At 43.0% G+C, this 20,697-nt stretch overlaps 1 protein-coding gene across 1 annotated transcript; it reads right to left on the reverse strand.

The window, feature by feature from the left end:
* Window positions 1–742: 742 nt before the first annotated feature.
* On the reverse strand, window positions 743–14,382 carry LOC130249351 (meiosis-specific coiled-coil domain-containing protein MEIOC-like). Its single transcript, XM_056484051.1, has 8 exons — window positions 14,103–14,382; window positions 12,370–12,487; window positions 11,973–12,128; window positions 10,119–10,220; window positions 7,882–9,607; window positions 5,419–5,547; window positions 5,157–5,337; window positions 743–3,472 (listed from the first exon to the last, which is right to left on the reverse strand). The coding sequence occupies exons 3-8, from the start codon at window positions 12,116–12,118 to the stop codon at window positions 3,228–3,230; spliced, it is 2,529 nt and encodes an 842-aa protein (XP_056340026.1). The 5' UTR covers window positions 12,119–12,128; window positions 12,370–12,487; window positions 14,103–14,382; the 3' UTR covers window positions 743–3,227.
* Window positions 14,383–20,697: the final 6,315 nt, after the last annotated feature.

A 20,697-nucleotide genomic window follows, 5' to 3' on the forward strand; every position in this document is an offset into this window, starting at 1 on the left:
AAATCTCCAGTTTTTTACACAGAATGCAGAAATAATTGTAATTCTTAAGTTTATGTTGTACTGGATTATCAATTTAGGATTTTAAAGCATCAGAGATTCAATAACAACTACAGCAAAACCCTGATAATAATCCTGACTCAAAAAGGGAAAAATGAGTTTTCTATTTATTTAACCTGGAGCAATCCAGTATCCCTGCACCATGACTGGCTACAACTCTGACACCTTCATCCCACCAAAAAATCTAAAAAGTATAAATCAACACAGGGGAAAAAACCCAAACAATTACATCTCCAGAAAGATGAGTGGAGGGTGAAAATGGAAATAAAGAGAATAAATTGAATTTTACCTGATTGCTTCTCAAAATGGGGTGGGGGAAAGGGGGATTTTTTTTTTCTCTCTCTCTAAAACTCAAACCTAACTCCAAACCAAAATCTCTTTGGCTTTAGTGTAAACCAAAGCCTCAATTCTGCTTTCCCTGAAGTCAATAAAATCTGAATACAATTAGTCCCTAAAGCCACAAGCATTATTCTTGTGCTTATTCACACCAAAAATTCAGTGCAAGACTTGCAGAATTTGTACCTTGTTACCAATTTAAACACGAGGCAGCAAAAAATTATGTTCTGACTGACAGAGCTGCTGAAACTCCAGGTGGTATTTAAAAAAAAAAGTGTTTTTTTTCCCTGCAAATGCAAAATGATTTAATAAAATAATAATTTAATAATTTAATAAAAATTATGTAATAAAATTACAGAAGTGGAGCATTCTGAAATTAAGAACTGAAGGCAAAACTCATTCTAGGTCTGATGCTGTCCATAACCAACTCATTTAAAGAAAGGTGCACTAAAAAAAAAATATATAATTTTTTTTTTTTATTGTTTGTTTGTTTGAAGACCTGGAATTTTTGTGAAGAAAACAGAGCAAGGCAAAGTGAAACAGGAGCATTTGCAGGGCATGACCAGGAGCAGCTGACCCAGGCACATGATCCAGGGGGACATTCCAGAGCCACTGAGCTCCTTAAAGAACCCAGAGCTGGACAAGCCTGTGTGTTAATTAAATTAATTAACAGCATGTGCTGATTGCAGTCACCCTGTAACCCTTGAAAATGCATTTTCAAACTGAAACTGGAACCAGAAGTGACCACACAGCTTTTTAACACTCTGGAAAAATGAGACTGTTCAAGGCACATTAACTATGAACTAATTAAGATTGTTAATTAACACAATAAGAACCAATTAAACATTCACCACTACAAAACAACCCTGGTTCTGTAAACAGAAAAAAAATAAAATAAAAAACAACAAGATCCAGACTCTGAAATTCTGATTTCCTGTCAGCACAGCAATGGTAAATTAATTTAGGTAATTAAACCCCCAAATCACCCACGAACTGAAATACTGCAAACTCCACTTTTAAGCTGTGGAGCACAATCAGTTCCACAAATGCAGATTGAACCTTCTTAAATTAGTTTGTGCAAATAAATTGCATGTACACACAGAGAAAACACACTAAATTAACTCTGGTACCTGTTTTTTAGGCTAAGGCTGAAAAGAATCTGTTAAGTGGAATTCACTTTCTTTAGGGTAAAAAATGTGATTTTGTAATACTAACAATCTGATTTCTATCTACTTTTGCTGTTAAACTTGACTCAGTGGATTACAATGAGGTCTGGGTAAATTTTAGCTACAAATTTCCACCCCTCAATAGAGTTAAGGATGGCACTACTGAGACAAAATCTGCTCTAGAAACATCCACAGAGATCCAGAACGACACAGCTGAGGTTGGAACAGTTTTGCAAGTACAAATATATATGGGAACAGTTTTATAATTACCCACAAAAATCTCAAATTCCACACTGAACACCACATGGCATAAAAATCATGATTCCTGTCCTTCAAATTTTGTTCATATCCCCAACTTAATTCACTTTTAACCTAAGAACTGCTCTCTAAAGCTGTTCATTAATATCCTGATACTCAAGAACTTTAATTATTAGTACATGTTAGGAGATTGTGGAATAGCAAAACACTTGTTAAAGCATTAAAATATTCCTAAATGCCCTAAGATCACACCTTGAATTAATTATTCTTATTAATTTTCACCCTGAACAAACACACTCTGATTGTCTAAGCCACACAATGGAGACTAATTAACAGCAATTAAAAATATTAAACCTTCCACACCAAAAAAAATAATCAGTGAAACAGCTTTGGTAACCTAGTACATAGTTAGCTTTGTGTAAATATTTTGCAAACATCCTTTTCCCAAAAAATGCCTATATACCATGTGTATATTTATATAATAATATACAGAGTTCCTGAGTAAATCATTAAATCAGATTATTAGGAAGATTTGGCAAAATATTTAACTTTGTGTTACTAAAATAGATTTTTAAATAAACATTCAATGAAAACATTAAAATAAATATGGAATGTGTCTGAAAAAATTATAGTACCATGAACATATATTAATAACAAATAATAGTTGTTTTTTTTTAATTAAGTGCATACTATCTTATATTGTTACTGGTTTTAAACCCACTGAGGAATCAATAAATTTAATTTCTAATCCTGAGCAAGTTTTCTATCACCTGCTAACGTGCACTTCCATGCAGTTCACACTGCAAAGCTACAAAATCCACTTTTTTTAGTGGAAAAAACAATTCCATGGAAAAGCTCAGTTCACACCAGTTTTGCTGGAAACTGAAGTGGCAGCACAACTGCTGAAGCCTCTCACACAACCAGCACTGAACACTGATTATTCCTGTCAAAATGAGAGAACCTGTCACAAAAAACATCAGCACAGCAGCTCCTGGCACGGTGATGGGGGGCAAACCACTCAGTGGTCACTTTGGCTCTGAAAACAAATTATACATGGTGCAAAAATAAAAATAAAACAAACCCTGAATGATTACTGAGTACCTTTAAATGTGCTAAATTGAAAAGAAAAGGAGAATTAATTAACCACACTCTGGCTGGACTCAGAGCTGTGGGGAAGCTCTGAGGAAACGCTCAGCTCCTCTGAACATGAAAATTCTCAGCAGCAATGTCAAAAATGCTGTACCACCACCAGCAGATGTGTCCCTCCACAGCACCACAACTCCATCACCACGCAGGCACCTCAATTAACCCTTTCTGCACCCTGGCATGCTATGAAATCCACCTGTCCTGGTGCTGGGCAGGACCTGAGCCCTCCCTCCCCATCCTCAGCTTTCCTCTTCTTCTCCGCGATTATTCCAAAACCTTCCTCGCTTCCTCAGCTTCCTCACTTCCTCTTCCTCCGTGCTCCACGCTGCTTTTCTCCTGGGTGCTTGAAGAACAAAGCTGCTGCAGGGGTCCTTGGAGGAGCTGCAGATGTTGGGGTGCAGCTGGAGGGGATTTGGGCAGGGTCACCTGCAGCGCGCACCAGAGCGCGGTGCGAGCCCGGCGCGTGGCACCAGCCAGGGCTGCCAGGGCAGCTGCCAGGGCCAGCACACCTGCAACAGGAAAAGCACAGCACTGCATAAGCCTGGAAACACTAGTAGATTTTTTTTTTTTTCCCAAATTGCATGAATTTGTTCAGCTCACAGCCTTGAGCAAACTGTGCTCAAGGAGCAGCTGAGCTGAACAGGTAAGGACAGCTGTAACATCTCATGTGAATGGTCTGCAAAAAAAAAAAGAGTCCAACATGGCCTGGTGATGCCATAACTCCCTGGAACAGGTGATAGAGCTGTTATTTATAAAAGCATTGGCAGTATTTAGGTGCTGTATTGGCATTAAATCTAATCATAACCATCCACTTAACAACTGTAAACTACTTCTCCTGCCTGGCCAAGAACCTTCCTTCTGCTGTTCCTGACTCACACCTGGAGTTCAAGTCATATCAAAATTTTAGGAGTCATTTTAAGAGTTAGTTTGTATATAGGACTATTTTTCTTAGGCCATGACATTTTATATTCATTTTGTATTTTAAATTTTTGACCCCTGAATTGCAAAAGCAAAACATTTTGATTCTCTCTCTCTCACAAGAAGAGCTATTCCACAGCCAATGGAATCTCACTGCCCACTTCACTTCAGCAGTAAGGAGTGAAATCCTCCTTTGTTCTGAGACATAGGCATTTACTGAAGAAAAATATTATCTTTAAACCCAAACTATAAATTGGCACATTTACTGCTGCAGGTTATGCTGGCTTTAGTACAATAGAATTTGGGAAACATGGAATGTCATTCCTGGTGGGTTTGTGATTTAGATAAGGTAGACAGACAACTGATTTGCAAAATACTGGCAATTTTTTTATTATTTTATAAGCTGAAGAGAACACAAAGTTTAGCCATACCAGGAAATAAGTCTACTTGCTTATAAATGAGCACATTTTTGCTTTTAGGACAACCACTTATGGTTATATAGTATTATCACTGATAAGTTTTTACAGTTGTCTTCTACAGGAAAAAATGTCAAAGTTTTTAAACTAGGAACAGGAAAAAAAATCCAATAGAACTCAAGTAATTTAAAGTCTTTAAAAGTGACAAGAGTGAGAGGAATGTCACATTTGTCTTTACTAACAAGCTGTAGATCTGCTGGTAGATAAAACCAGCACTGAGAGAGAAAAGAAACAATGGGAAGGATTCCACTGATGGATGAATGGGAAAAGAGATTTGCCTTTACAAACAAACTGTAGGTTTGGTGATAAATGAAATTGGATATTGGAAGATGAAAAAAGCAATGGGGGAGGGAGGAACTAGAATTCTATAAGAATTAAAAATTAAAAATTAAAAGCAAGGGTTGTACATTAGAGGGGAATGTCAGATATCAGGTGTCCTGGGAAATCTGTGCCTCTCAAGTACCTCAGCCCAAGGGGAAAGAGAGAGGGAAATGTGGCCGGGAAATTGGGATAAAAGGGAGGCTGCGTCCTCCAAAAATTTGAGAGAACTCAGGGGAATGCCCCATGGCCTCTCCCTTTATTCAAATAAAGCAAAAAGGACTCCTCTGCCTCCATTTTGGACATAAACCTCTGGTGTTTGTGGATTAATTTTCCTCACAAGAAATTTTTGTGTATTTGCAAACTTTCTTCTGCTGGTGATGAGAATTGCGGCGCATCACAAATTTACATTTTTAAGCGGAACACACTCACAATTAAATCCTGGAAAAGCTTTGAGGGCCCCAGGGGTGGGCAGCATTACCTTTCTCGTTGCTGTAGCGTGGCACCCCGTGACTCTGGGGGTTCACAGCATTCCCAATCTCCTCCTTCCGACGTGCCTGGGTCACCTGAATGGCTTCCAGGTGCAGCTCCAAGGTCCTGGCGATGTTCCTGTGCACGGGAGCACCACGAAGCCTCTCCATTCCTGCTATCAGTGCCAGTACCTGCAGGAAGCACCAAAAGCAGTGCTGAACGAACAGCTGGATGCTGGAGGAGGGCAGGGGGGGCAGGGGCAGCAGCCCTACCCTGGCTCGCTGGCGGCGCTGCTCCACGATCAGGCGATCCACGCGCGATGGGGTCACGGGGAGCTGGGGCACGGGGCTGGGGCTGGGCACCAGCTGCCCTGGGAAGTGCCTTGCAAGCTCAGCCTCAGCCTGGAAGGGAAATCATTTGTCACTGTGGTTGTTTGGGATCAGTGTATTGTCATCAATCTGTTGTTGGCGCCGTTTGGGATTTTCAGGTGGATTAGGAGTGAGCGACCCTGGGTGCACTGATAGAAAAACATTCCCAAATATCACAGAATCCCAGAATGGGCTGGGTTGGAAGGGACCTTAAAGATCATTTTATTTCACCCCAGCCATGGGCAGGGACACCTTCCACTGTTCTAGGATGCTCCAAGCCCTGTCCAACCTGGCCTTGGACAATTCCAGGGATCCAGGAGCAGCCACAGCTTCCCTGGGCACCCTGTGCCAGACCTCACCACCCTCACAGCAAAAGTTTCTTCCCAAATCAAATCTAACCTTGCCCTCTCTTGGTTTAATATCATTCCCCTTGATCTATCACTACATGCCCTTCTCAAAAGTCCCTCTCCAGCTTCCTTGAAGGAATATTTCTCTAATTCAGCTCTCCCTCAGAGGTCAGCACCTCTCACTGCTTCTCTCAGATGTCACATATTATGATTATTAAAAGAAGAGAACCAGGTGATAGCAGCAGCATAAATTGCATCAGAATGAAACCACACTTAACAAACTGACACCTTTTTTCTTTAACAGAGAAAATCTTTAACACAGCAGCCAAACTTCCACTGAGAAAGAGTGGCTTAGCCAGTGTCTGACACAGACAGTGACTAAACATCACTGAATCTATTTTTGGATAGGAAATTCTTACACATGGAGTAAAAAAGACACAGTGAGCAGTAGATTCCTTATCTCATTCCATCCCCAGGGTACCATGGGTGTGGGAGAGAGGGGTCAGGTGCTGCACTGCAGCTCAAGGCAAGGCTAAGTCCACACTCACACTGTGTGTGTTTTACTGAAAGTATGTGATGAAGTCTCTCTCTTTTGCTTTACTTGGCCATTATTTAGTCCCTGCCCTGCCTAACATGGATTACAAGAGCTGACTCTACCTGTACTCATCATCTGAGGAGCCTGAAAGGCATCCAGAAAAAATAATTGATGGAGAAAGGGTCATGGATTCATATAATGGCACCAGGTAATTAAGAATTACAGAGAATTTAACTAAAATACATGCACATGCAATATTGTAGTCAACTCCTAACTTGTGGAAATGCTTTAAATGTGAGATCCCTGGAAAAGTGGGGTTTATGAAAGAAGACAGGTCAGCTGTGACCCCAAAGAAGCTGCAATGAGCAGGTTCCAGAGAGCTGAGAGAGAATTCAATCAAATCCCAGGGGGAGTTTCTCTCTTCTTGCAGTCATCCCCTCCTGAGCAATGTGGTTTGGCTGCAGGAATGGGAGCCAGGCTGTGGCTTGGAGGACTCAGAACAATTTATATTCTGTAACCACAAAACACCCTGAGAAACCCAGAGCAGCTCACTGGGATTAAACTGGATCACTTGGAATGCACCAGATCCAGGAGTCAATTAAATTCCTTTGATTAATAAATATGAGGTATGAGGATAAACAACCCTCCTTTAATGATGAAATAAAAAGCAGGAGATCAAAAAACTATGACTTGGTCTTTGCAAGTGTCCTAAAACCTGCCTGAGAACAGGAAAAACTGGAGCAAGAATCATCCCTTTCTCACCTCCAGAGAATTCCTGGAAGGCCAGAGAGGAGTTTTGTTTAAAGGCATGCATGAGAGAACAACACAGACACTTCCACTCACAATTCCAAAAGTCCATTAGCAAGGCCCCACAGCTGTTAATGGGGAAAAAAAAGATATTTTGCAGGTCTAGTTTGCTCAGACACCTTTACCCAATAACCAGGAGGCTTCTCACACATGGAGCACAGCCATAATTAGAACCAGGGGTTATGGACAATTTATTTTCTGAGACCTGGCATGGAATTCAGGGATTTGACTCCTCTTGGGAAAGCTCTTCCTACTTCTTTAGAGCACAGAATTTCATTCCCAAGTGCAATACCCTCATTATCAGTGTGCTGCCTCCCTGCCAACAGTTCTGGGAATGAGCCTGTTGCAGGAAAGTGACAGTAATGAGAGCAGCATAAACTGAAATTTCCTTTGGGAACAAGAAAAAATATTGTAGGTTTTCTCTACAGACACATAGAGGGTGCCCAGGATTAGTTACTCCATTTTTTTTTACTATAACCAGAGATTTATTACAACAAGAAAAAAAAAAAAGAGAAGAGAAAGTGACTGCATCTAAAAACCCAAACCAAACCAACAAAAAAAATCCCCAAAACAACAACACAAAAAATACCAAAACCACTCTTAAAAAAGCAGAAACACCATAAAACTTTCTCTCTTAAAGCCAGTCTGTATCAGGAATCATCACCCACTGTGCTTTACCTTCCTCCTCTCCCTCTCCAGCGCTCTGCCCTGCTCGTAGCACTCCTCCAGGTGGATGTGCAGCTCGGTGGAGGGGCCACTGTGGCTCCTGGGAGCTCTGCACCTGTGAAACGGGGCTGGGAAGGCAAAGCAGGGCCCAGGGATCTCCCCAGGGAGCAGATCACTGATGAGGGGAGCCAAGGGGGTGAAGTCATCACAGTGCAAAAGGTCAGCGAGGTCTGAGAATGGAAACGGCGGCGGGGGGAAATGAAAACTCTTTGCTGATGAAAGCAGCTGGTGGTTAAGTGGAGGGAAGCTGGGATTTTGCCTAAAATCAGACATGAATGGGAAAGAAGGAAGCAGAGAAGGGTTGATGAAATCTGACAAGCTGCCCCCGTTGTGCTTTTTGGGAAACACGAAGGGCTGGCGGCTTGGGGCTGCAGACCCCAAAGGAGGGATCCAATTCCTTCTGCCTCTTCTGTCCTCTTTACTGCCACTTTCCTGGCTCTGCCTTTTTGGGAACCTGTGGTATTTCTCAGCAGGGTCTTCACCTGCAGCTCTCTGCTGCAGGAGCCAGTGGGGTGAAGCTCCAGCGGGGAATTTGCGGCGCCGCCGCTCCTTGTTCATCCCCTGGCACCTTCCAGCAGCTCTCACCTGCTCCTGGCTCTCTGAGACAACATGAGGAGCCCCCACACGACTGGGAACTCCACTAGATGTGTGCAAGCTCCCATCTTTGCAGGCAGGGAGGAGCTGGGAGTAGAAGGAGGGCTGTGGGAAAGGCTGGTGGGTGGGAGAGCCCCCAGACATGGTGGAGACCCCTGATGAGGACTGGGGGCTCGTGGCCATTTGTTTCCCATATGGAATCTCAGGTGCAGCTGCCAGGCTCTTCCCATCCAGCCACACACACCCCTGGTATGAGGAGTAAGTCCCATTTTGCACAGCGTTTTTCACAGATAAATCATATTCAGCTACTTGAGGAGAGCTTTCCTTAGGGCCCATATTCACTTTACACTGGTTATTATTATTATTATTAAAAGCATTCCCCACAGCAAAGCCACGATGGCCATTTTGCACATGGAATTCCTGGGGTTTTCTATCTGCTCCTCCAGGAAAATCATTTTCCTTAGGGAGTTGATGGAAAAAATGAAGTGATGGATGGACAGATGACTCCAGTTTGTGAGCAGCTGTGAAGTTTCCATATCTTTTAGAACACAGGTGGCTGTCCTGGGGTATTTTATCCCAAGGGTTATCACCAGGCTGATTGGAAAGATCAGGAGAATAATTAATTTGTCCTTGAGCATAATTTTTCAGAGCTTTTCCCCTTGCTCTTTCACTTTTCCAGAACTCCTGCACGTTGGGGCTTTCTTTCACCCTATTCCTAGGAGAAAAAGGGCTAAAGCTGGACCCATGTTTTAACCTCCCGTGGTCATAAGTGCACAAATTCTGGTTTGGGAAGGAAAACCCTTCCTGGGGAGCCGTGGTGCTGCTGTGCAGAGAGGGATTTTCAGGGTGAGCCTTCCTGGGGGCACTGCTGGGGTGAGAGAGCCAAGACTCGAGCAGCTGGAGGTCTCCCAAACCTCTGTGCAGCATCTCCACGTCAGGAGGCTCCTGCAGGGGTTCCTGCTGGCAGCTGGTGCCCAGCAAGTTGGGAAAATCCTTGTTCTGCACACAGGGCTGAGCTGGGAACTCCCCACTGCTGCCCAGAGCAGGTGCCCACACAGGGGGAAACAATCCTGAGAGAGAATTCCTGGAGCAGAGTGAAACAAACCTCCTGTCAGGATTTAAAATGTTTCTTTAAAATGATTCACACAGTGAATAATTCCCCTGTGTTGCATTATTGACCAACCATGCACAGCTCTCCTCAAAACCAGGAGGAAAATTCCCAGTGCAGCTGAGAAAATGCTCTGTGAAATCTCAGCACCCACACTGTTTATTCTGCATGTTCAGAAACACAGAGTTTATTTGGATTTATCAAATATCTCAGATTCCACTCTATTCAGTCAACTCCTTACTGGTTAGAAGTAATTATCATCTTTTTTCCCCCCTCAAATGCTGTAAAGCTGATTTAAAATTTGCATTTTTAACAGTTCAGTTTGTTTCTTTTTTTAATAGCAAATAAAGACACTTCTACATTTTAAGGGGATGTAAAAGTTCATCATTACTCAACTCTGAAATAATTAAAAATGTGTATTATATCTGTGTGACAATGGGCATAAAAGCCAGCACACAAATGATAAGAGCTCTCAGAACAAACTCACCAATCTGTAGCTGCTTCTGGCTTGTTTGGCTCCTCTAAAATGCTTGACACCAACCCAAACATATCAGGGCCACTGCCAGAGTAAGAAAGATTTACTGATGCCCTGAAAAAAGAAAAAACCCACAAAAAAAAATAATCAAAGTTTTAAATAAGTGATTTTCTCCTATACAAAACAGGCAAAAAGAAAATCAAACCTTTATTTAGCAGCATTTTCTAGTTGTTCTGAATTTAATGTATCCTCAGCATCCCTCTACAGAAATCTCATCATGCATTTGTGAATTCTACAGCCCAAGTGAAATAAAATTATTTTCCTTTTTGTTTCACCAGAGACTTTCCAAGCTGCAAAAATTTTCCTCTCTTTCCAAGAAACAAAACTGTTTCACGTGGACATTCCTTCAAACCTTGACTGTCTTGCTTAGAGCATAAACAAGATCAATATTCTCAAAGTCTGGAGCATTCTAATTTATCTACTGCCAATTAATTCAAAACCTATTATGCTAATCTCAAAAAATAATTTATATGTAAGTTATAGATACTTAAGTTGAGCCATTTTTTAATCCCCTTTTGGGCAGGTCAAAATTTTAGTAAATATTTCTGGTAAACACCCAAAGTTTTTAACAATTTTTAAACAAACTCAACTTTTATTTCAGGTACAAGACAAGATTTTTACAGAGCTGTTTGCAATGACTCCTGACTCTTGCTCACAAGTTAATTAAAGCAGAGCTATTAAAGAGCTCCCTCCCTCCATCCTCATTGTTTTGCTCCAATAAACTTCCCTCCCCACCTTGTTCTGGTTCCTCTCAGTGTCCCTGAGGATCTCTGAGTTTTCCCTGGTGCCACAGAACTGCTCACTGACTTTGCTGATTAACAGAGACCATAAAATGTGGGACAAAATCTTATAAAAAAATCAACTTTTTAATCTCTTGCCACTGTGAAAAGTTACACTCTGCTGGCTTTCAAGACCTCACCACAGTTTTACTTCCACCTCAGTCCCTGATTTATTCCATGACTGCTCAGTTTCCTCTCTAAGGGATCTGGATTTAATTTAGGATGCACTTGAAAGATTCTTCAAAATGTGTTGAGAATGCAGAATTGATATTTGATAACCAGATCTTTTCTGTGTCTTGATCAAATAGCAAAGTTTTTTATTTTCCTATTTTTTTTAAGCAGACCTCAAGGAATTCTGAATATCTGCAGGCTCAGAATGGGTGTATATATGGATTAACTCTAATTCCATAATTTTTCTGTTTGTAAAGTACTTTGCAATGATCTAAAGGCTGCTTTAAGAAAATACTGTACATTTTAATTAGCTAATTGCCACTCCTTGCTTAAAATTGACTCACAGCTGACACCAAAGCTGTGTGATGTTTTATTCAAAAATAAACATCACTCTGACACTTCCCACTGAAAATGAGCAAAACAAAAATTTAGGGTTTTTTGCAATCCTTGTATCTTCTTTAACTATTACTTTTCAGCACCTTGTGAGCCAGTGGACTCCACTCCCTGCCCATCTCAGATTTTGTCTTTAAGCAAATGATAAAAAGAAATGCAGTGAGGTATTAGGAATGCTCTTTAAAAGAGCATTTGCTCCTCAAAAGCTCCTGTCTCTATCACCCAATTCCCTCCAAAAAATGCAACATTCTGTCACCATCACTTGCCTTGAAGATAGAAAAAAGAAAAAAAAAAAAACCCCACACCTTTTTTTCAGTAACAACCATTACAGAGTAAAGAAAATCCACTGATTTTCCAGAGATGCCAGAAACTCTCCCCAAAAATATCCAGAATCCCCATTTGTTCTTCAACACAAGAATCCCAGTCCCCAGAAGCCCTAAGGCCACAGCAGGGATGCTGATACCTTTTTTTTGGGCACTCCTGGAAGGCATTTTGGGATCCAAAATCCTCAGCACATCCCAGCCAGTCACTGCACACCTGGGAGGGTTCTGGAGGCGTGGGGGGACTGGGGACAGCTCCCAGTAATGGGGAGAAAAACTGAGTGTCCATGGTTTGTTTCCTGCATTGAACAGAGAAAAATATTTTTTTTAATATTAGATGTTTATCTAGTGAGCAGTAGAGGCAGCAAAGCAAAGCTTTGCTTTTATTTCCTGAACTAAATGAATTTTTCATTTATTTCATAGCAATGTGTGATAAAGCCATGATAAAAGTATTAAGTCTAAATCATGTTCCCTCCCTTGCCTTAAATTAACCCAAATCTGTCTTCTAAAAATAAACATGCAAGAACAGAATTGACTTACTGCACAGCAAGGGGAATTCCCCACAGGTTTCACATTTTAGGTGTTGGCTCATTCACAGCTCAGACCCTCCTGCTCTGTGAGACTGGGAATGCACCTGTCCCAGGAAAACACATCCCCTCTGCAAAACAAGAGCCATCATCCCTGTTACATCCCCCAAAAATACAAAATATTCCAGTGAGGAGCCCAGGGAAAGAAGGGAGGGACACCTGGGAACTCCACAGAGCAAAATGTGGGTAAGAAAAGTAACCCAAGTACTGCTGCAGAAAAGAATATTATAAATAAATTATTTATTCACTATTTATATTATTTATTTATTATTTATGCCAAGGAGCAGATATTTGAGGCCTCTTCCAACCTGGAATTCTCTGAATTTAATTTATCTTCCTTATTTTTAATCCTTGGCCTAATGGAAGCTGTCACAGAGTCTGATCTCCTCTCCTGGGTATTTTCTGAAAAGGTGGGACAGAAATATTCTCTGGTCAGGTGTGTTCCTACAAGAACAACCCTGCAGTGAATGTTTTTAAATTGGAAAAAAAAATAGTTTATACTGAGATATAAACTGATTTTGCACATCCAAACCAATCCCTAATTTAATAACAGAATTAGAGGCACTAGGATCCTGTAAAATCCCATATAAACACCTTGTCAGTGTTTATCCATTAAATCAGGAGAGCTCACACCTCCATTCTGACTCTGAACAAACACAGGCATCCCTGAGGATGCAGCCAGGCCAGAATTCCACAGGAATTTTGCAGCAATGCCCAGCCCTGGTCCTCTCTGGGCTACCAGGAAGCAGCAGAGACTGAGAAATTCCTGCCCCTTGGCCAGAGGATAAAATACTGTGCACAGATTAAAAATAGGATCTGTAACAAACAGATTTAAGTTTTATTTCCAGAGCCATTAATCACTGCTGATGGGAGCTGCGCAGGACAATGTGTCTAAAGCCCAGGAGAAAAGGGACTTTGTGTACCCTAGATAAGGCTCAGTGCTTCCAAAACACTGGAGCCTGTCCTTCCACCCAGTTAAACACAAATTCTCCTCTGGGCTTTACACAGGAACCACTAACAAGTTGCAGAAAAAAAAAAAAAAAAAAAAAAAAAAAAAAAGGAGAAAAAAAATTCAAATTATAACTCCTACAGTCTTCAGGAGGGCTTTTACTTTATTCCCCTGCAAATCCTGGGAAAGCCACTGGTCTTAATAAATTATCTTCAAAAGCAACAATAAAAAACTGCACCTAAAGACCAGACAGGTCATTTGGACTAATTTTTTTCATTCAAACAGTGAAGGAACAGGCAAAAAATTTACCAAAACCATTCATTATTTCCAAAAGCCTCAAGCAGCTCTTTGTACTTGGATACTCTCCAAGTTTCTTTTGAGGAGAAACACATGAACACAACTTCACCAGTAAAATCTTATTATTTCATGTATAAATATATATTAAATTAAACAGCATCAGAGCTATTAGACATTGATAGTGTTGTGACATGAAAGAAGGAGAGATTTAGATCAGACATTAAGAGAAATTCTTCCCTGTCAGGATGGGGAGGCCCTGGCACAGATTCCCAGAGAAGTTGTGGCTGCCACATCCCTGGAAGTGTCCAAGCAAGATGGGATAGTGGGAGGTGTCCCTGCCCATGGCAGGGGGTGAAAAAGAGGATTTTTAAGGTCCCTTCCAACCCAGAACACTCTGGCATTATTTCTGCTTCCCTGCAAAAGTTCAGTTTTGGACTCACCTGTGGCTGGCAATGCCCAGGGTGGCACCTGCACCACGTCCTTGCTGTCAGCCCCCAGCTCCTCTCCTCTGGAGCCTGCAGCATTGCAATCAGACTCCTAAGGAACAACTTCTCCTGTTTCAAAGCAAGTAAAAAACCCAAAAAAAGCAGTTATCAGGTCTGCCAAAGCTGTATTTATACATAAACCTCATTTCTAGCTCCCCCCACTCACACCCCAGGGCTCCTCCAGTCCAGCCATCCCTATCCCAAGGCAAGGTGGGAAAATCCATCCTGCCAGGGAAGAATTCCTGAGTGGGCTGGGAAAGGCTCAGCCTGAAGAAAAGGAGGCTCAGGGGGAACTTCTGGTTCTGCACAACTCCCTGACAGGAGGGGACAGCCCCAGGTCAGGCTCTGCTCCAGGGAACAGGGACAGGAAGCGAGAGGACAGCTCAGGCTGGGCTCAGGGTGGAAATTATGGAAAATTTTTGCCCTGAAAGAGTGATGAGGGCTGGAGCAGGATGGCAGGGGAGTGGTGGAATCACCAGTGTTCAAAAAGTGTCTGAATGTGGCACTTGGGGACAGGGTGATCTCAATGATCTGACAGGTCCTTCCCAACCTGAACAATTCCATGCTCCCAAGATCTCTCCAGGTAGAATGTCCTGATTCCAGAATCCCTCCCTGTGCTCTCTGCACACCCTCTCTGACCCATTACAGCACAGCTGTCCCCTGCCACACCTGGGACACTTGTCAGGACACTGCAGGACAATGGCCCAGGTGAGAGAATCAAAGCCCTGCACCCACCTGAGGCTTCACCTTCACTGCCACAAAGCCCTGACTGAGGGAAGTTCAGATTTTCATGAAAAAAAATCTGAACTTTGTATGATTAAGCTAAATTAATCATAATGATTAAGATAAATTAAGATATTTTACAATTAAGATAAATTCTGCAGCAGTCACATTATGGTAAACTCTCAAAACCTGACAGAGCAGCTGCTCCTGTCCTAAAGGAGGAGATGATGTCAGAGCATTCCCACATCCCACTGTGGCTCATCTCCCCCAACCTGCAGCATTCAGGATTTGGCTGAGCTGATGTCCAAGCTGGATTTTTGCTGCCAGAAATGGGATCCTACCACACCAACCTTTTATCAGCTGTTTTCCTGTCAAGGCACCCCTAACCATACACACATTCTTGTCACACATTAGCTCTGTGACACAACCCATCTATTTGCAACTTCAGAAGTGGATTTCACAAAATTCATGGATATCCTGAAGCCCAAACAACAATCCACTGATCTCTCTAAACAGGAGCTACCTGAAATAATGGAAAACTCCCATTTGGGCTTCACAACCCACACAGGAATCCAAGGGAAGATTAAAAATTTTCCCAGGTGCTCAAACCAGGTCCGAGTGCTGCCCCTGTGCTCCAGCCTCCTCCAGAAAAATGGATTTTCTGTGCTCACTGTCTGTGGCTGCCTTTAGGGGTGGCTACAAACAGATGCTTCTTGCACTACTGGTAAATAAAAAGGGGATTTCAGACATCCCCTCAGTATTTCAGGGAGATAATGGGGAAGGCTTGAAAACTCCCTCCTACAAGTTCCAGAACCAGGTGTGAAGTTTAAAGACCCACATTTCTCTCTAACACATCTTATTTTGGACTTATTTTCTATTCAGGCCTATCTGCTTCACAAAGCTACATGGCAAAAGGTTTTGGGGATGAGAGATTCCAACCTGCTCCTCAATTCCATCCTGGAAACAAGGCAGGGATATTTGTCAGGTGCCTCTTCCTAAGCCAAAAACCCTCACTTAAACACACAGAACATTTCTGCAGCATTTATATTAAAGCTTCTAATTCATAACCTCTCTACTGACTGAAATTATTGCTTTATTTAAAAAAAAAAGAACAGATAGTTTTAAAAAAAGCAGATAGTTTAGAAACAAAGCCCTGCTCTGCCATTCATTTAAACCTTCTCAAAAAGTTAAAAATATTGGTTTTAATGATGAATCTTATAGCTCTACACACTCCTAACTGTTGTCCAAAGCCACAAGTATTCTGAACACTCCAGTCCCACTATTCCTGAGTATTTTGTGTGCAAGAATGACTGAAGCCCTTACTCTAAAGTTTTGTATTTTTTTTTTTTTTTTTTTGTGCAGGCTCTATGAAAACATAAGGGAATGTAATTCACCTTCACTTACAATTCCTGTCACGTGTCCCATTCCATTATCTCCTGGTAGTCCAGAGAATATTAAACAAACAGGTAAGGAGTTTTTACTGGACTTCCACTCACTTTAAAGTCAAATAATCCAAAGGCATCTCAAGGGCCTGATTTGTAGATAATGTCCTGTGCAGTAAAATAGGATTATTGCCACTAATATAAACCTTTTTCTTCAGGAATGTAAAATTCCGGCTGGAGTTACAAAATACTTCTCCCAATTCATTCTCACCTACCCAGTGCAGTTTAAATTCCACTAAAACTCTTTCCAAATAGATCTTAAAAAACACAAAAAATGCTGAAATTATCCATTGCTGAATGGGGAAAACCCACACTTAACTGAAGTTACAAAAATATGTGGACAAATAAATAGAGCTTTTTTTAATCAGCTGCAAAAATATCAGGACACACTAAATATTATACAAAAGTTTGTGCCTTAATTTCATTAGATTACTCAAATTAGATATAAAGCCACTTTTCCCACTTGACTTCCTCCTTACTTTGTGAAATTAAAGTATTAATTAGGTGTCCTCAGGATTATAGATTTGAGCAAAATACTGTCACAACATCCTTTCAAACACCTTAACTGTTTCTAAAGAGAAACAGATGAGTTTTTAGTGTTTTAATTACCTGGTTCTGAAGTTACTACACTTCTCAGGAGAAAGATGACAGCAAGCATCCCAAGTTTCCTACTCACTTTGAGAAAGACTTTTGAAGTCTCCTGCTGGGAGACTCTGGTGCTCAGCACCACGAGATACTTGTTTGGAGAAAGATGGGTTTTGTCAGGCACTTATATCAAAGGTTCACTTGGAAACACTGAGAAATCACTGAACACTATTGGGAAAGTAACTCAGCACACTTTAAACTACAACCTCAGGAAACATTACAGTGCAGGAATCACTGTCCTGGGAGATTTAACAGCTGTTCAAACCACCAGCATCCCTCTGGACATCCCTGAATTATAATTGGGGCAGCATGAGCATCCCTCTGGGCACCCTGAGTTATCCTTGGGACAGCCTGAGCAACCCCCTGGACATCCCTGAGTTATCCTTGGGACAGCCTGAGCAACCCCTTGGACATCTCCCAGGTTATCCTTTGGGCATATCGACTTATCCCTCTGGGCACCCCCAAGTTATCCCTCCAGACACCCCGGAATTATCCTTGGGACAACCCTGAGCATCCCTCTGGACACCTCGAATTATCCTTCTGGCAGCCTGAGCATCCCTCCTGACACCCCTGAGTTATCCTTTGGGGATCCCAAATTATCCCTGGGACACCCCTGAGTTATCCTTGGGACATCCCCAAATTATCCTTTAGGCAGTCTGAGCGTCCCCCTGGATACCTCCAAGTTATCCTGGGGACATCCCCAAGTTATCCCTCTGGAAACCCGATTTATCCTTGGGACACTCCTGAGTTATCCTTGGGTCAACCTGAGCATCCCTCCAGACACCCCTGAGTTATCCTGGGGACACCCCCGAGTTATCCTTTGGGCATCCCGAATTATCCCTCCAGACATCCCCTGAGTTATCCTTCAGGCACCCCGAGTTACCCCTCTGGACTTTCCTGAGTTATCCTTTGGGCAGCCTGAGCATCCCTCTGGGCACCACCGAGTTATCCTTGGGGCATCCCGAGTTATCTCTCCCAACACACCCCGAGTTACCCCTCTGGACTTTCCTGAGTTATCCTTGGGGCAGCCAGAGCATCCCTCTAGACACCTCAAATTATCCTTTTGACACTGAGCATCCATCTGAACACCGAGTTATCCCTCCCGGAGGCGCACGACCCTCATCCCGCATCCAGACCCAGCTCTGGGCTCCCCCAGCCATTCCCGGCTGTTTTCCCAGTCCCACCTGCGCAGTTTTGGGCACCCCCAGCCATTCCCGGCTGTTTTCCCAGTCCCACCTGCACAGCTCTGGGCACCCCCGGCCATTCCCGGCTGTTTTCCCAGTCCCACCTGCACAGCTCTGGGCTCCCCCAGCCATTCCCGGCTGTTTTCCCAGTCCCACCTGCACAGCTCTGGGCACCCCCAGCCATTCCCGGCTGTTTTCCCAGTCCCACCTGCACAGCTCTGGGCTCCCCCAGCCATTCCCGGCTGTATTTCCAGCCCTGCCCGAGCCCAGCGGGGCAGGAGCGGCCGGACCGAGCGCGTCCCCGGCGGTGTCGCCGCTGCCCGGGCGGGATCCCCGCTCGCCCCGCGGTTACTACACGCGCTCTGTTGCCAGGCTATGGAAAAGCGCCTCCTCCACCGCCCTGGAGCCGCGGGACAAAGGGGAAAACAGCGGGGAAACCTCGGGGAAGCGGCGGGATGGGGGAACGGCCGCGCCGGGCGGAGTCCCGAGCTCGCCGCGTCCTGTCCCCAGGTGTCACCTCCCGCAGGTGTCACCTCCCGGCGGCGCTGGCCACACACCCGTGCAGAGCTCCGGAACGCCGTGCTGGCAGCGGGGACGGGCTGCAGAGGGGACGGAGCCCGGCGCGCATCTGGCCGCTGTCGCTGCCCAGCCAGTGCCGGCCATGGGGCGCTGATGTCACCGCAGGGCCAGGATGCGCGGGGACGCTGGGAATTGCAGTTCCAGCCTTTGGGATCCCTTCTGCTCCTGTATTCCTGGGTTTGGGATCCCTTCTGCTCCTGTATTCCAGCCTTTGGGATCCCTTCTGCTCCTGTATTCCAGCCTTTGGGATCCCTTCTCCCTCCCGCTGCTCCCAAGGTTTGGGATCCCATTTTCCCACACTGGTCCCAAGTTTTGGGATCCCTTCTCCTCCCGCTGCTCCCAAGTTTTGGGATCCCTTCTCCTCCCGCTGCTCCCAAGTTTTGGGATCCCTTCTTCTCCTCCCGCTACTCCCAAGTTTTGGGATCCCTTCTCCTCCCGCTGCTCCCAAGTTTTGGGATCCCTTCTCCTCCCGCTACGTCCAAGTTTTGGGATCCCTTCTTCTCCTCCCGCTACTCCCAAGTTTTGGGATCCCTTCTTCTCCTCCCGCTGCTCCCAAGTTTTGGGATCCCTTCTCCTCCCGCTGCTCCCAAGGTTTGGGATCCCTTCTCCTCCCGCTGCTCCCAAGGTTTGGGATCCCTTCTCCTCCCGCTGCTCCCAAGGTTTGGGATCCCTTCTCCTCCCGCTGCTCCCAAGGTTTGGGATCCCTTCTCCTCCCGCTGCTCCCAAGGTTTGGGATCCCTTCTCCTCCCGCTGCTCCCAAGTTTTGGGATCCCTTCTCCTCCCGCTACTTCCAAGTTTTGGGATCCCTTCTCCTCCCGCTACTCCCAAGTTTTGGGATCCCTTCTCCTCCCGCTGCTCCCAAGTTTTGGGATCCCTTCTGCCTCCCGCTGCTCCCAAGTTTTGGGATCCCTTCTGCCTCCCGCTGCTCCCAAGTTTTGGGATCCCTTATCCTCCCGCTGCTCCCAAGTTTTGGGATCCCCTTCTCCACCTGCTGGACCCAAGGTTTGGGATCCCGTCTCCTCCCGCGATTCCCAGGATTTGAAGTCCCTTCTCCCCCCGCTGTTCCAGGGTTTGGGATCCCCTTCCCAAAGTTTTTATGGGCAATGCCTCAAGGCGTGGCTGTGCTGAGCATTTAATCGTTTCCCAGGTGGGAAAGCAGCGCCCGGGAGTTTGGGAAATGCGGCTGCTCCTCCCCAATTAGCAGAAGTGATTTTTTTTGCTCAGGTGGTCACTATTCCACATTTACATATAAATGTATGTATAAACCTTAAAAAGTATATATATAATAGTATGTGTATATATGTATATATATATTTGTATGTATGAAAATACTATAAATATATATATGTATAAAAGAATGTGTGTATATATGTATAAATTTATATTTAACATATATATGGGCAAAAGTATATATATAATATTATATACCTATAAAAATAGATATATCAAACAATGTGTGTATAAATATGTATGGATATTTAAACTATTTAAATTTATATATAAAGTATGTATATAAAAGTGTATATCAGTATGTATATATTTTAATGTGTGTATGAATACATATATAAAAGGATGTAAATATAAATATATATGTATAAAAGTATGTGTGTATATATGTATATATACTTAAATACATATATGTGTAAAAGTATATATATAAAATTATATAACTGTAAAAGTATATATATCAAAGTATGTGTGTATATATATATTTAAACTATATTTATGTGTGAAAGTATGTATATATAAAAATATCAGTATAAAAGTATATGTATAAAATATAGGAATTAAAATACATATATATAAGTGGATATATTCATTTATATTTATATATTTATATATAAATATATTTATACATGTAAGTATATATGTGTTACTATTTATATTAGGTATATATTTGTGTATATATACACTATATGTATGTGCATATATTAAATAATATTTTAGATATACATAGTAAAAGTATATATATATTAG

Source organism: Oenanthe melanoleuca, chromosome 2 (assembly GCF_029582105.1).
Source record: "Oenanthe melanoleuca isolate GR-GAL-2019-014 chromosome 2, OMel1.0, whole genome shotgun sequence".
NCBI lineage: Eukaryota > Metazoa > Chordata > Aves > Passeriformes > Muscicapidae > Oenanthe > Oenanthe melanoleuca.

Coding starts and splice junctions, on each gene's coding strand:
- LOC130249351 (XM_056484051.1), bottom strand. CDS start 12,118: ATGGACACTCAGTTTTTCTCCCCATTACTGGGAGCTGTCCCCAGTCCC. Junction 9,608..10,118: donor CCAGAAGCAGCTACAGATTG/GTGAGTTTGTTC, acceptor ACTCTGCTCCAG/GAATTCTCTCTCAGGATTGT. Junction 5,338..5,418: donor AGCGCCGCCAGCGAGCCAGG/GTAGGGCTGCTG, acceptor TGCTTCCTGCAG/GTACTGGCACTGATAGCAGG.